Consider the following 16,824-nt stretch of genomic DNA (forward strand, 5'->3'; position numbering starts at 1 on the left):
AGTTATGCCAGCTACTGGAAGGTAGTTGTGCTTTCTGGGTTCGAGTCCCACTGGTGGGTGTTGTCCAAAGATTGTTTATCTTCACTTGTGGTTTATGCAAGTATAGGCTTATAAGCTGGACACGAGTTCTCTCACATTGACAGTGGCTTGACGAAAATTGCAGACTGACCCCTCACTCATCTGGTGCCTTCGGGAGGTAGAGATGTTTGAGATATATATATCTCGAACTATCTACTTCTTTTGTAAGGTCTGATGGCGTAGTGGGTTAAAGCATACTAGTTATGCCAGCTACTGGAAGGTAGTTGTGCTTTCTGGGTTCGAGTCCCACTGGTGGGTGTTGTCCAAAGATTGTTTATCTTCACTTGTGGTTTATGCAAGTATAGGCTTATAAGCTGGACACGAGTTCTCTCACATTGACAGTGGCTTGACGAAAATTGCAGACTGACCCCTCACTCATCTGGTGCCTTCGGGAGGTAGAGATGTTTGAGATATATATATCTCGAACTATCTACTTCTTTTGTAAGGTCTGATGGCGTAGTGGGTTAAAGCATACTAGTTATGCCAGCTACTGGAAGGTAGTTGTGCTTTCTGGGTTCGAGTCCCACTGGTGGGTGTTGTCCAAAGATTGTTTATCTTCACTTGTGGTTTATGCAAGTATAGGCTTATAAGCTGGACACGAGTTCTCTCACATTGACAGTGGCTTGACGAAAATTGCAGACTGACCCCTCACTCATCTGGTGCCTTCGGGAGGTAGAGATGTTTGAGATATATATATCTCGAACTATCTACTTCTTTTGTAAGGTCTGATGGCGTAGTGGGTTAAAGCATACTAGTTATGCCAGCTACTGGAAGGTAGTTGTGCTTTCTGGGTTCGAGTCCCACTGGTGGGTGTTGTCCAAAGATTATATATATATATATATATATATATATATATATATATATATATATATATATATATATATTAGTATATTTTGGTAGCAGTCTTTCCTGTAGACATATATTATTAAATATGACCGAAAAAGTAAGATTAATAATTCTAACACGAATTTTCTCAATCTTTCGTACATTACGCTTCACTGTTGGAGGTAAAGCAAAAATCACTTCTCCAAAATTCATTTTTATTTCTAGTCTGACGCGACACGGGCGCGTTTCGTAAAACTTATTACATTTTCAAAGACTTCACAAATACACAACTGATTAGAACGTATCTCTGATTTTATATCTACATTTGAGTGAGGTGGGAAGGGTGATGTGGCATTAACACAAGACAGAACAGGAGGGGATATTAATAGGGTATTAAAAGTATCAACACAAGACAGAACAGAAACAATGGGTATTGAATAGAAGTGTTTGTAGAAAGCCTATTGGTCCATATTTCTTGATGCTTCTATATTGGAGCGGAGTCTTGAGGTGGGTACCCACCTCAAGACTCCGCTCCAATATAGAAGCATCAAGAAATATGGACCAATAGGCTTTCTACAAACACTTCTATTCAATACCCATTGTTTCTGTTCTGTCTTGTGTTGATACTTTTAATACCCTATTAATATCCCCTCCTGTTCTGTCTTGTGTTAATGCCACATCACCCTTCCCACCTCACTCAAATGTAGATATAAAATCAGAGATACGTTCTAATCAGTTGTGTATTTGTGAAGTCTTTGAAAATGTAATAAGTTTTACGAAACGCGCCGTGTCGCGTCAGACTAGAAATAAAAATGAATTTTGGAGAAGTGATTTTTGATTTACCTCCAACAGTGAAGCGTAATGTACGAAAGATTGAGAAAATTCGTGTTAGAATTATTAATCTTACTTTTTCGGTCATATTTAATAATATATATATATATATATATATATATATATATATATATATATATATATATATATATATATATATATATATATATATATATATATATATGTCGTACCTAGTAGCCAGAACTCACTTCTCAGCCTAATATGCAAGGCCTGATTTGCCTAATAAGCCTAGTTTTCATGAATTAATGTTTTTTCGACAACCTAACCTACCTAACCTAACCTAACCTAACGTTTTCGGCTACCTAACCTAACCTAACCTATAAAGATAGGTTAGGTTAGGTTAGGTAGGGTTGGTTAGGTTCGGTCATATATCTACGTTAATTTTAACTCTAATAAAAAAAAATTGATCTCATACATAATGAAATGGGTAGCTTTATCATTTCATAAGAAAAAAATTAGAGAAAATATATTAATTCAGTAAAACTAGGCTTATTAGGCAAATCGGGCCTCGCATAGTAGGCTGAGAAGTGAGTTCTGGCTACTAGGTAGCCAGAACTCAATTTAGTTAGCAACGTTGAGCTAGTTAGTTAGCCACGTTAGAACAATTTAGTTAGCCACGTTGAGCTCTCCCTCTGAAATGGATTTTAAGGTGATACAGTAGGCAAGATGAAAGCTAAGGATGTCTGAAAAGTTAAAAGTGTCTTTTTATTCCACCTAGTGATTAACAAAACTATAGTGGGCCAACCAGAGGCTTAGTTCCCGTGCAGGAATATCCCTGAAAAAAAAACTATTTAGCTTCACGAGATCGATTCTATGCAAACACACCATTCAAATCAAGTGACTTAAAGCTTAGAATAAGCTTTCTGGTGAAGGAAAGAACATGTATAACTAACTGCCAGTTTTACATAGAGAAAGCGTGTTAAGTAAATAGAAAACCACAACTGTAAAAACATTGCTTTCATTCTAAGAACATGTTGTGGGACCTGTGATGGGAACTTTGGTGGAAGTGGGTGACCACAAGAACCTGTCACCAAGCCTATCATTGGAAACTGTAATATAGGGCAATTCAGACACTACAACCTCTCTTGTCTCACGACGTATACGGGGTATTCATGCCCGTGTCACCTCTTGGGTGGCTTAATCTTCATCAATCAAAGTCAGTCAATCAATCACGACAAGTCCAGCGACTCCCACCCGTGCTCCAGAAACTTGTTTTCTGATTAACCTACCGGCGTATATATGCTAGCGGAAGCCTCGCTCTGATTCTTTACGGGCTATTCATGCCCATGCCTACCTCTTGTGTGTGGCTTATTCTTTATCAATCAATCACCGCTGTGATTCTGTTCAATGCTGCGAACCTTGACGTGCAAGTTCAACGCGCTTGCTCACGTGATTGATGGAACAATAAAGGTGTTTACGCAGTTCGTGATTATCTTATCTTTTAGTACCGTTGTAGAGATGTATAACTATATAGAACACCGTGCTTACACTTAAAGTCCCATATTATACTTTTAGTAATACACGAAGGCAGCATGAGGTGTGCTTAGGCTAACCTGTCCTGATAATAGAGCGTCGCATTTTGACGTATACTCAACCTAAGGGAAAAATTGAAATTTGAAATTGAAATAAGTCTATGGAGGTAAAATACACACAAAGGGATGAGGTAGCTCAAGCTATTCTCACCCCGTTCAGTACATCGTGTTAATACATACATAGACACACATCACAAGCAATAAACGTATTACCGAACATTCTGAGAGATAAACATATACATTTCCTCGGCCAAATATTGTCGTACTAGAAAATGGTAGCAGCTCGCGAAATTGACCTACTACCCCCGTTTTCTGTTTTAGGTCCTCTGGTAGGTTAAGATAAAGGCACTTTAATACGACAGTTTCTTGAAGTTGGAACACCTCATGAGGACGGGCTACGAGTCACCCGCAGCCTAGATCAGCCCGTCCTCCTAAGGTCTCCCATCCTCAAGAAACTGCCTTACAATAGTACCCTGTAAGTACCTACCCCTGTTAGGTGAACAGGGGCATCAGGGTGAAAGAAACATTTCTGCCCAATGTTCGATTCCACAGGGAATCGAACCAAGGCCATTCGAACTACGACCCCCCGAGCGCTGTCCATTCAGCCGCGAGGCCCCAATGTGTGTACTTACCTAGGTGTGTGTGTGTGTGTGTTTACTAGTTGTGTTTTTACGGGGGTTGAGCTTTGCTCTTTCGGCCCGCCTCTCAACTGTCAATCAACTGTTTACTAACTACTTTTTTTTTTCCACACCACACACACACACCCCAGGAAGCAGCCCGTGACAGCTGACTAACTCCCAGGTACCTATTTACTGCTAGGTAACAGGGGCACTTAGGGTGAAAGAAACTTTGCCCATTTGTTTCTGCCTCGTGCGGGAATCGAACCCGCGCCACAGAATTACGAGTCCTGCGCGCTATCCTCCAGGCTACGAGGCCCCCCCCGTGTGTGTGTGTGTGTGTGTGTGTGTGTGTGTGTGTGTGTGTGTGTGTGTGTGTGTGTGTGTGTGTGTGTGTGTGTGTGTGTGTGTGTGTGTGTGTGTGTGTGTGTGTGTGTGTGTGTGTGTGTGTGTGTGTGTGTGTGTGTGTGTGTGTGTGTTTGCGTGTGAGTTTTCCTGAAGTAACGTAGGCGCTGCTGACCAAGCTGGGACCATTTGTTGTGTGCGTGTCGCCCAGTGTAGATGTGAGCTCACATCCCGCGGTGTGTGTGTTTGTGCTGATATCACGTGGTGGCTGATTGTCTGTCTGTACTTCTAAAGCACGGTATAATGTGGGCTTGAATCACGCCATGTCAATTGTACCATTAACCACCCGGTACACGCTGGCTTGTGAAGTATTTATAAACCGCAGCAAACCCCACCACATGTTATTTTTTAATTTGAATTTGAATTTATACGTTGCAGTATTATGAACATCATTCCAAGACACTTGTCATACTCAAGAAACCACATGCAAATAAAGCATGGATAAAAAAAATTGAAAACATATATATATATATATATATATATATATATATATATATATATATATATATATATATATATATATATATATATATATATATTTATATCGTGAATCTGAGAACTATAAAACGAAAGCTTTTGCCTCTCTCTGTCTCAAGACGGACTGTTGTTAAGGGCACACATACTGTACAATTAAAACTAACAAGTTCTTTGTTTATAGAGAGAGGATACAATACTCATTTGAACACTACATCAAGACGGAGTAAAGAAAGTTGCCAGAAGGGAATTACGTTGCTGATCCCAGTGACTTCTGTAGCCTAAGAAGAAAAAAAACTTCAACCGCTGAAATATGTGACATATATAAACAGGTAAGACTTAATTATTACACTAAAATACAAATTTGTGTATTTTCATACAAAGATAAAAAGATAGTTCACTTTGAGAGTTTCTAAAAATACGTTCCCATCTCATTATTTGTCTAAAATGGTTCACTTATGAAGCCTATCTCATGTTTTACTTGTGTAAAGGAGGAAATGTATATGTTTATCTCTCAGAATGTTCGGTAATACGTTTATTGTTTGTGATGTGTGTCTATGTATGTATTAACAGATGTGTGTCTATGTATGTATTAACAGATGTGTGTCTATGTATGTATTAACACGATGTACTGAACGCGGTGAGAATAGCTTGAGCCACCTCATCCCTTTGTGTGTATTTTACCTCAATAAACTTATTTCAATTTCAATCTCATGTTTATTTGACAAGATAGGTGTGTACTTCCTGCTGTTCATTGGTGTTATTCAGTGGGCAAATGTCCAAACACTTGTACTGAAAGATACAACGACTCGCTTCTTGCAGGTTCGATACTTCTTGCTTGGATACCCAACTGGGGAGTGGTCAGCCATCATTCCTTCCCTCACACCTATCACTATAAAGTTTGATTGTAATTGAACAATTTTTAATTTCCTAAGTTATGCCCCCTTAAGCGTATACGCTTTGCTCCATGTACATCATTACGCTATGTTGTTCTAGTATAGCTGACATCGTGTCTTTTGAATAGTTTTAACATCAAGAGCTAAACGATTATCAGGCAATAACGAGGGGTGTAGGTGGGTTGCTCGCCAACATTGTCATCAGAGAGTTTGTGCTCCTATGAGCCCATCTCCGTTACTCGATTGTAAAACTCCTGTATATGAGCTGGAGTATTAGCGTGATATACATTCATTAACCTTCGCGACAGGCTACGAGTCGCGCCTTGCAGTAGGCTTCGAGTCGCGGGTCGTGGAGCACACTGCAGCCATCTTATGAGGCGTGAGTGAGCATAAGATCAGACTGCACACGCCAAACGTCTGATCACAACGTGGGAGCCCAGGCTCCCACGTATAACTCCACAATCATGTAGATGTCATGGGAACCACTCAAGAGTAAAGTGCATACAACGGTCCTGTGAGTATAGTTTTGACACACACTGGTAACCCACGATTCAACCACCAAAGCCTAGGCTGGCGGGGGTTGGGTTATTACGTTTTTAGTTTGGTAAAACAGTTGCATTTTTTTACGGAGTTTAGATCCTGGACACTATGGTGTTAGAGCTTAGATCCTGGACTTAAAATTTAGACCCTGTGATCCATATGGCCAGTCACACGCCAGTTAGACAACAACAGGAGACTCTCTACAGTCTACACCCTCGGACTCGGCCATTACCTTCATCATGTGGTTAATTATAGCTATTAAAGGTGGTATCAACGCCGCACGTAATAGTTTCAAATTTTACCGCCAACCGTCCCATGACGCCCGCTAGGAGGAGGTTCTAGGACCAGAGGCAAGTACTCACCTTGTTGTGCTTGCGGGGGTTGAGATTCGGCTCTTCGGTTCCGCGTCTCAACTGTCAAACAATTGGTGTAAAGGTTCCTAAGCCTACTGGGTTACTATGTGTGGTTGCAAGGTCGAGCTGTTAGTTCTTGGCTCCCGCCATTCTAACCTTCGGTTGTCTAATGTGGTGACACACACACACACCCCCAGGATGCAGCCCATAGCAGGTGTCTAACTCCCAGGTACCTATTTACTGATAGGTGAATCAGAGCATCAGGTGAAGGTAACTTTGCCCAATGTAACTTTACTTAAACAGTCATGTTCTTTGCAGAGTGCGGTGTACTATGGGATCCAGCACGTGGAGAGGCTCCGTGGTCCCCTTCCTCCTGCTCTTTGGCCTCTGCTACTCTGCTTCTCCGAAACCTCTTCTCGACGACCTCAATATCCCTAGTGACTTTGAAGGACAAGGGAACATTTCGCGGGCTCGCGGACAATGGATGAATCTCCAGGGTAGGAATAGTGCTGAGGATGGTGAGGCATGGATGGAGAACGATGAATTATTGTTTAATGAGGAAGTGAAGAACGAACTCAGCTCAAGAATGGCAAGAAGAAAATCTTTTGTGCCTTTCAACAGCTTAACATTCGTGACGGGCAATAATGACGCCGGAGCCTTTGATTGGGCTGCCACTAACATCAGTAATATTCGACAGAAGATTGCGGGAAGCAAACTCGCAGGTAAGAAGCCAGTCTCTGGAGAACCTTCAGTTGAATCTGCACCTAATTTTCCGGTGATGGCGTCTAAGGCAGCAGTTACTCGGAGATCCACAGCTGCCTCAAATGTACCAGCTTCAGTGCCGTATTTTCATGAAACTGCACACACCATTACGGAAGCAAACACACCAACTCCTGAAATATTGGACACGTCTTTAGTAGGTACTGTAACTCCTTCGATTCAGTCTTACAATTATTTCACTTCCCCAACAGAAAAAGGATCCACAAGGGAAGTGCAAACTTATATCCCGTTCGATGTAACCAGGACCAAGGCTGGGATAACAACAGAAGCATCGGTGCTTGACCCACAACTCGGTACAACGGAGAACCTGTCGTTGGTTACCTGGGTTCCACCTCCCTCAACATTCCTTGCATCGGAAGGTTCCCCTTCATCCATAAGATACCCTTCCAGTAGAAGACCTCCAGGTACAAGATCACCTTCAGGACGACCCTCAACTTCTTGGTTTTCTTCAAGCACGTTGTTCCCTGCCATCACAAGATCACCGACCACCACAATGTTATCTTCAACCAAGCAGCCTGCTTTAGCTACATGGTTTCCTCCATTTACTAGACTTACAGTACCGAAAAGAACACCGTCTAGAACGCAACCTAATCCACCCGATAAACGCACTTCATCAACTACGCCCATCTCCAACACTAGGACCCCTTCAGCTGCTGGGCCCTTTCCCACTACTAAATTTCCTTCACTTGTTAAGTTATCTATAAGCACAACGTATTCAACCACTAAACCCTGGCTAAGTACATGGTCCTCCAGCTCTTCTCGGCCACCATCAACCATAACGCTCCCACCTATAATCAGACCCCAGCTAACTACATTGTCTTCAACCGCTACCATCGGATCAAGCACTTGGCCTGTACCTACCGCCCCGTGGAGTGTAACCACTGCGTCTGAGCGAGTGTCCACGTGGAGGCCTACACAATCACAGATTATACAACTCAATGACAGTCAGGTCAAGGTGCAAACATTCGACAGCCCAACAGTCGCTACACTTGCTACAACATTCAGACCAGTGCAGACGACAGTGAAACTACACAGAAATCCTTCTGAAAGTTTTAGCGCCTTCGGAAGCCAGCCTCACACCAGTCCTGCAAAGGGTCAAATAACGATTGCAAATTCCCAACAACATGGAAATGCAAATTTCAGACCCAGTGCTTCTCCTCGACCTATGTCAACAATAGATGTAGATGATTCAGACCATCAGCTGATTCAGGAAGTCCTGGGAGAAATAACCAGAACTAATGATTTTTCCTCGTTGAACCAAAATATCAACAAGGGGTCCCATTATCCAAAACATACAGCAGAAAATATTAATCTTGGCATTAACCTCAAAAACAAAGAAGCAGAGAAGAATAAGATCTCACTCTTGAACAATAATGATACAGTGAACCAGACGAGCATCCACTTGACGCCTTCATGGGCCACAAGTCTTAGACCAATAGGATTAAAAGTGCACAATACTACCTCGCAGCCCTTTATGAATGCCAGCACAGATTATACAACTCCTAAAACGTTGTGGACTATTCTAACGACTCCAAAACCAACAGAAGCTTTGGCTCTTGAATCTAAGTTCACGAGGATACCAATCTTGCAGCCAGTGACGGAGGACGAAGTCCGTGAAGGCGTTTACACCGAAGTAGGGAACATCCAAGAGACCGAGACGGTGGCCTCGACTAGCTCGCCTCCAGCGCAGGAAGGTAGTGCTGGCCCCGACTTTGAATACGACTTCTACGAGGACGATTTGAGTGAGTACTATGCTGCCTATGGTAATGTTTGGGACGAGCATGAGGAAAAGATAGAGGGCGATCGCCCACATGTGCTGGGGCCGCTTCCACATGAATTTCCTGGTCTTACGACATTAACTTGGCCTTACACTGCCGCTCTTTCCTCTAAACCTACACATACGCAACTTAATACTCCTTGGATGCCTGGATTTAATAATAATAATCTTGTTCCACAAATCTACATAGATGACTATGGCATCTCGCCACAAACAACGGATCTTGAAGACTCACAAGAGAGTGCCATATCATTTTACCCCATCTCCACCTCCCTTGTAACTCTTCCCAGTTTATCTGAACCTCCTGAGCCACATACTTTGCCCTCAACAGATAATTCCTTGACCTTTGAGGAATATAATTATTATTCAATGCACGATAACTACAGTCAGTCGTTAAATAAAGATTATTATGGTCATCAGACTCTCAGTAACTATGACGATGTGACCAACCAAGGAGAGGAACTCACTCTAGGGGGTGTAGAGGAACTCACTCTAGGGGGTGTAGAGGAATACACTCTGGGGGTTGTGGAGGCCCTCCTGCAGCTGGTGTTGGGCCCAGAAGCGACACTTGGCCACCATCCACCCGCGTCCCCATTAGTCCACACGCCAACCAGTGACTCGATGCCACATCTTCTATTCAACACTAAGTTAGGAAATGTTGATGTAACCCAGAGCGACCTTAATTTAAACCCCATATGGCGTCCACATTACAAAGGGCCTCACGTTAGTCAGTCGCAACTTGAAAAGATCGAAGTTCAATTGCAAAACAATGTAAACAATCTGGACGTTCGTAAGACGGGGTTCTTGGAGGGTAACATGGTGAGTGCGAGTACTCCCGCCGCCACAGTCAGCCGTCAGCCGCCTGCACTCTACATCTCCCCGGTCAACGACGGAGGAGTACTTGGGCACCCTAAGCCACAGAGCCAAGGAGCCAAGCTACCAGAGTCTCACTTTAACACCTTTGACTTTCTGAATCCCCTCAGGCCGGAGCAGTCCAGCTACGTGCCTAACAGGATGGTTGGTCGAGAAGCTCTTGCGTCGAAAAACCGCCCAGATACTCTCAGTTCCAGCAATGATGATAACTATTGTTGATGATGAGTCACAATAACGTGGCTGAGGATATGATGACTAAACATCAGAAGATGGAGAAACGGCGACGTTTTCGAGTCGTTATCAAGACACGACTTTAAAAAAAAAAAATTTTGCCCCGAGGAGCGAGTTTATTGGGCAGCGCCACTCATCCTGTGAGTGAACATACCGCCATAGCAGCATGTACAACACTCCCCCAATAGGAAGAAAACCCGCTGGGTTGTTCATCCTGTCACTTGTACCCAGACACAGCTGGGACTTGCTTAACTGTCTCGACTTGATAATGGCCCAGAACGGACCATTATGACTCTTAAGGTATTTACTGCAACAGTCTGACAACCCCTCTGTTCAATTAACAGGCTTGGGAGGAGTTTTGGCATCGCCATGAACAAGAGAATAATTATAAGTACGAAGACCACTATGCACACCATCACAGATCTGCTCCATTCGTTACATCCCCCATGTACACCTGCCCCCCCCCCCATGAAAGATGTAACCTTCAATCTAAGTACATAGGTATGACGTCGACCAAGCACACGAGGCGTTTGACCTGTCATCTTCAATCAGGTGCCCCTAAAATTCACATGAGAGAAGCCCATGACATCACCCTAACAAGAGAAATGTTGAATAAAACACTTTCAAACTTTTTAACACTTTTTACTTTTTTACAAACACTTTTTAGACAAAGTCCAAGATGTAATAAGATTACAAATTCTTGAAGCCCTTTACATATAAGTGGAACAACCCGTCATAAATACTCAGATAACGGAACTATTCACTCTACCCACCGCGAGAGTGAGAGCACTCTACCCACCATGAGAGTGAGAGCACTCTACCCACCGCGAGAGTGAGAACACTCTACCCACCATGAGAGTGAGAGCACTCTACCCACCGCGAGAGTGAGAACACTCTACCCACCATGAGAGTGAGAACACTCTACCCACCATGAGAGTGAGAGCACTCTACCCACCGCGAGAGTGAGAACACTCTACCCACCATGAGAGTGAGAGCACTCTACCCACCATGAGAATGAGAGCATTCTACCCACCGCGAGAGTGAGAGCACTCTACCCACCACGAGAGTGAGAACACTCTACCCACCATGAGAGTGAGAGCACTCTACCCACCGCGAGAGTGAGAGCACTCTACCCACCGCGAGAGTGAGAGCACTCTACCCACCATGAGAGTGAGAGCACTCTACCCACCACGAGAGTGAGAGCACTCTACCCACCATGAGAGTGAGAGCACTCTACCCACCATGAGAGTGAGAGCACTCTACCCACCATGAGAGTGAGAGCACTCTACCCACCACGAGAGATAGAACAAGACCGGAACGCGAATACGCCAAGGATGACGTCACTGGTCAATACGCCAACGATGACGTCACTGGTCAATACGCCAAACCCTCTACGGTCACCACCTGGGTTCTTATCACTTAACTTATCTTTGTTTGGTCTATTGACCCTTGCATCTTACCTTTACTCCTTATTTTCGCCCTTCTTCAGTTCATTTTGTACGTTCCTGACCTCCCAGCGGTATAAATAAGATGTTCCTATAGTTTTGATGCTAGAATTGATCACATCAAACTTTAGAGTTAATATGAACTATAACGTAAAGTAACTATATAAATGAGAACAGATTGTTCAAAATTATATACAGGTAAAATAGTGTCATTTGTAATCTTTTATTTAATAATAAAACTTGGGCCCCTCGACTATTTGTAAATTATTGTTTACTTATTTTAAAAGATTTTAAGTAATTTAATGTGTTATGTTCCAGGGCGTCCGGTGACTAGTCCAGTTGTGGACGGCCGACCCACAAACGCGGGAGAAAATGGTTCAGAGGCGACAGTTCCCCACGTCGCGGTGAAGGTATGGGAGTTTGTCGACGGCCAACTGACCCTGGTGGCCACTAGTCGCCTCCCTACCTCGGCCTTCATTCAGACCGGGGCTCCCCACGACATTCCCGCTCAAACGCCCTCCACCGGCGCCACGCCACAGGCGGACTCGGGGGCGTTCCAGAGCCTCTTATCAAGTGCGACACAGCTCTTTCCGCCAGTCGTGTCGCATTTGACCCCAGCTCACCCTGATGGACACGTCTCTCACCATCCTGGACACTTCGGTCAAGGAACACCGACCATACAACAGCTTCTTGAAAACTATAAACTACAGCAACTCATAAATTCTCTTCAGTCAGCCTCCAAAGAAAAGTTGCATGCTCTCATTCAAGAAATAATGGATCAGCAGGAATTCGAGGGTGAAGATCGGTGGTTGCTGCATCAGCACCGTCAACTATTAATTAGTTACTTGGAGTCGCTATATAACCTTCCTAAACCACAGTATAGTCAGCTCCAGCAACAATATATGCAACATCAACCACAACATAGACAGAAACAACAACAACAGGAACCGAGCCTGCAGTCTGTGTCCAGTACACATGCAGCACTTCAGCAAGTGTCCAGTACAGATGCAGCACATCAGGAAGTGTACATGTTGATCCCACCTCATGTCAATAACTTACATAACTACAATACCTACTTCCAAGGGATTAAACCTAATCCCGCTCGCCTTAATCCCTCTCTTAACTCGCCTACGTCATTGCTGAGGCCAGGTTTGGAGCCGTTCAGGTCAGAGCCATCAGCGCCACTGCCTCATCAAAATCCACCAGTTCTCCAATTCAGCCCACTTTTGTACAATTTGTTATTGAATAACAACAATTTGGCACCAGTTCAATCAATAAGTCAACCAACTTTACCACAATTCGGTTTCAATTTGTGGAAAAATTCTCAAATTCCCTCGAACTGGCAACAAAGCCAATCTCGTCCGCATGTAAACTCATTACCGCTGGGAGACTTTTCCTCCAGTCATCTCCAGGTCCCAGTAATTGGACTTCCTGGAGACTATAACATTGCATCAGTGTCGTCGCAGTATACCTCCCAGATGCCAGAGAGGCTCTACTTCTCTCCTGATACTCAGAGCTTAAGTGGAAACTCTGATATCTTTAGCGGACTGAAGAAAGAGAGCTTACATGATATTCCTTACGTAAATATGAAACCCGAGCCAGATCGACTGGCAGGCGTCCTGTCACATGGGTTTTCAACTATTACTGGTACCCAAGACGATGCGGCGAGGCCAGGCGTGTCACCACCGTCATATATCAATCAGTCTGAAGCTCCTCTACATGTCCAACAGTTTCTCGCTCCGGTTCCGGGTAGCGACGACCTCCACCGAAATAATTTCTTACAAAATCCTGAGGATTCACAGAAAACTTCCATACCTGGATACTTCCCTCACAATATTAGTCTATCAGTGACAGAGAATGGTTCAGTGACCCTACATGTATCCGACAATCTAACTTATTTAACAACAGATGTCAAATCATCTTCTACAAAAAGATATGGACTTTTCAATTCCACGAGCGTAACATTTATTGGTAACACCACCTCTGCTCTACCTCACGACACCGACTCAATTTATACATCTACGTTTTCAAGTGCTGGTATTGCGGAATCGTTAGCGACATCGTTCAGGCCGAATTACAATGCACCATCAGTAGAGAGTAATACTTTCCATCACCTGCCAGCAGTAAACAATAGTGGTATCGTGGACAATTATCATCCTCTTTATCAATTCAACGTGCCCCGGCCTGTGTACCACCAATATGCACCGCGAGAAACTACTGTTACAAGAACTCAGACAACGACTCTTCCACTCTACCCGTACGAAGGCGTCGGGAACCCTGCTGCTCTTGGCTCCCCCGTCAGTCAGCACAGCAGCAGCTCTGGCATCGTTGCCGCCACCGGCAGCAGGCCGCCACAACACCTATTTCCTTATGTTTTCAGTGCTGAGAACAGCGCATTCCAGGACTATCCGGTAACTGTTGGCGCTGAACTGAGTAATGGAAGCCCCGAGAGCTTCGTATCCTTGAAGAACAACAGTTCTATATTTCCAGACCGTTCAGAGTGGTCAAGTGTCTCTACCAGCAGCGAAATGAACTCCCAGCAGTACGGAGGAAGTAGTCCTCACATCGACGGTTCCTTGTCCAGCGTGGTTGCCTCGGTATGGAAGGAACTACAACGGTTACAAACCTTTAAAACCCTCTTTTCCGATATGGATATTAATGATCCAATAATTCTTGGGGTTATAGAGTCGTTAGTGTTGCAATCTATACGAACCATTGACCCACAGCTGCTGGATGCTCTCGAACAGGGCGAGGAAGAACTGCGACATCAAAATGATGTCCTCCCTTTCCCTGTTGCCCACATGCCGCTCGTTGCTACAGGTCCACCACACCAGATTAATAACATCAGAAACCAACACTGGTTTCATAGCGCAATTCCAAAATATAACGAAACCCTCCACGTTGATATCTCGAATGCAAGTTATTTTGATACTAGCGTCGATGCTCACGAGTTTCATCATACTGAACCGACCGAATATGATCAGGTGCGAATTGAAAGCACGAAGACTATGAATGAATCATACCCAAGTGTAGTCCCTCTATTGCAAGGCACGAATGAAGATATTCCACAGGCTCTTGTATATTTGCAAGACGCATTTGAGGAGCACCTTGCACCTTCCCTGTCACCTCTCACTGCTGGCTCCGGCCCAGAGCCGAGCCACCACACCCTCACCAACCCTCCATCATCACCAATCACTCCCCAAACCACTTCGCCGACTTCCTTTAATCAAGAGCGTCTGGATGCCATTGGTGAGAACATCCAGGATACACCAGAGCCCGAGGACAACGTAGGGATGTGCCTCAAGACCAAATGGTGCGCTGTTGGTCTTGCACTGACGGTGGCGATGGGAGCCACTGGTGCAATGGCAGTTCCTCTCGTGGTTCCTGTGCTCGGTCGCAAGCGTCGAGACACTGCTAGTAGCGTGCCGCTGGAAGACGCTACGTTTCATCTCCTACCTTCTTATGAACCTAACGTCAACCTTTATGAGGCACTGGTTCGAGGCGCTATACATAATTCTGCCTCCTCCACAGATGAGAATAACGAATATCAGCAGAATACGGGACAAGCGTCACGAATCTCTGATGACTATGCCAGTGAACTGATTGAACCGGTTCTCCCGCAGCTGCACTTTAGACCACTAGAAGTAGTCGACGCAGCAGCAGCCTCCTCCGCCATCGTCTCTGCCCTAGTTAACGTGGAACAAAACGACGATCCAGTTACGGAGAACCAAGAGGATGAGAAGAGAGCCGTGAAGAAGAAGAAGAAGAAGCCGGCAGCTGAGAGTGTTGGGTGTCTCAGTAGTCCCACCTGTTACATGCCCGTCGTGCTCACAATGTTAGCGCTTGTGGGGCCTATACTCTCACGCGGACGGAGGCGAAGACAAGTGGCTGACGGAGTGCAGACAGACCACGTCATTGCTCAGAACATTAATTCTTTCATCTCTGAAAGTGGCGGTTACCTTGAAACACTTCAGAGTGCTGCAGATCAGAAGTGAGAGAGAGAGAGAGAGAGAGAAAAACATCAAAATGTTGTTAGAGGGAAGTGATTCAGACGCAGCCGTCACTGGAACATCTCCAGGAAGCACTGGACACCCTGGGTGCTGACGCAAGAACAGGGTGCTGACCAGACCACACACTAGAAAATGAAGGTACGACGACGTTTCGGTCCGTCCTGGACCATTCTCAGAATGGACTTGAGAATGGTCCAGGACGGACCGAAACATCGTCGTCCCTTCATTTTCTAGTGTGTGGTCTGGTGAACATATTTCAGCCACGTTATTGTGACTCATCATCTGCAACAGGGTGCTGACGCAAGAACACCTCTCTAGCCAAGCTGAGATCAGATGGTACTTCAAATAAACTAATAAATCATTTGCACGAAAACAAAGCTTCACAGATAAATGAATATTGGAAGGCCCCACGATCAATACCACCCGATTACTTTCCATTATAATTATTTATAAGTTTACACAACTGTTGTGAGTGTTATTGCTATTACGGAATGTAGCCACGACAATAAATATATTTGCCATGTTTTTATGCCACCAAAGACTTATTTGTTTTCCTAAATATTGCAATAACACAACAACTATAAGGTTCCTTCAATACATTTTATTAAGGAAAATTGTAGTCCGTAAAGTCTATAATTGAATAATAGATAACGTTAGAGACACGTTTGTTCCTAAACAACTGATAAGCTTATTTTATGATGTAAAGGCGTTAGTTTTATTTCTCTTATATTATTATGCTTATATTAATGGTCCATACAAGTTTCCTCACGTGGGTCAATAGGAGCACCTTGCTTGGGTCAATAGGAGGTATTGACCCTCCCCCCCCAAACAAAAATCCAAATGCTAACCCTCTCCAGGATGCAACCCTACTGTATTACAGCTGTATTAACTTGCTACATAGTCTTCCCGGCTTGATGCCTTCTTTTGATAATTGCTTACATAACTTAAATAATGCTAAACCAAATCAATATTAATGTATTCTTAAAATAATCGTATGAGATCGCTGAATGAGTATCTAGAATACCTAAGGGGGGGGGGGACCATTGACAAGCTGCCGACTTCGTGTCCCCGTCGAGGCCACTGGAGTGTTAGTGGCCCCCAGGTAAATTCAGGTAAATCTATGTAGGTGACGGCTG

At 44.2% G+C, this 16,824-nt stretch overlaps 1 protein-coding gene across 1 annotated transcript; it reads left to right on the forward strand.

Annotated features, from left to right (window-relative positions):
• The first annotated feature begins 4,863 nt into the window (after positions 1-4,863).
• On the forward strand, positions 4,864-16,510 carry LOC138355013 (uncharacterized). The gene is made up of 3 exons (XM_069309723.1): positions 4,864-5,115; positions 6,891-10,216; positions 11,997-16,510. The coding sequence occupies exons 2-3, from the start codon at positions 6,904-6,906 to the stop codon at positions 15,671-15,673; spliced, it is 6,990 nt and encodes a 2,329-aa protein (XP_069165824.1). The 5' UTR covers positions 4,864-5,115; positions 6,891-6,903; the 3' UTR covers positions 15,674-16,510.
• Positions 16,511-16,824: the final 314 nt, after the last annotated feature.

Source organism: Procambarus clarkii, chromosome 65 (assembly GCF_040958095.1).
Source record: "Procambarus clarkii isolate CNS0578487 chromosome 65, FALCON_Pclarkii_2.0, whole genome shotgun sequence".
In the NCBI taxonomy this organism is placed as follows: Eukaryota; Metazoa; Arthropoda; class Malacostraca; order Decapoda; family Cambaridae; genus Procambarus; species Procambarus clarkii.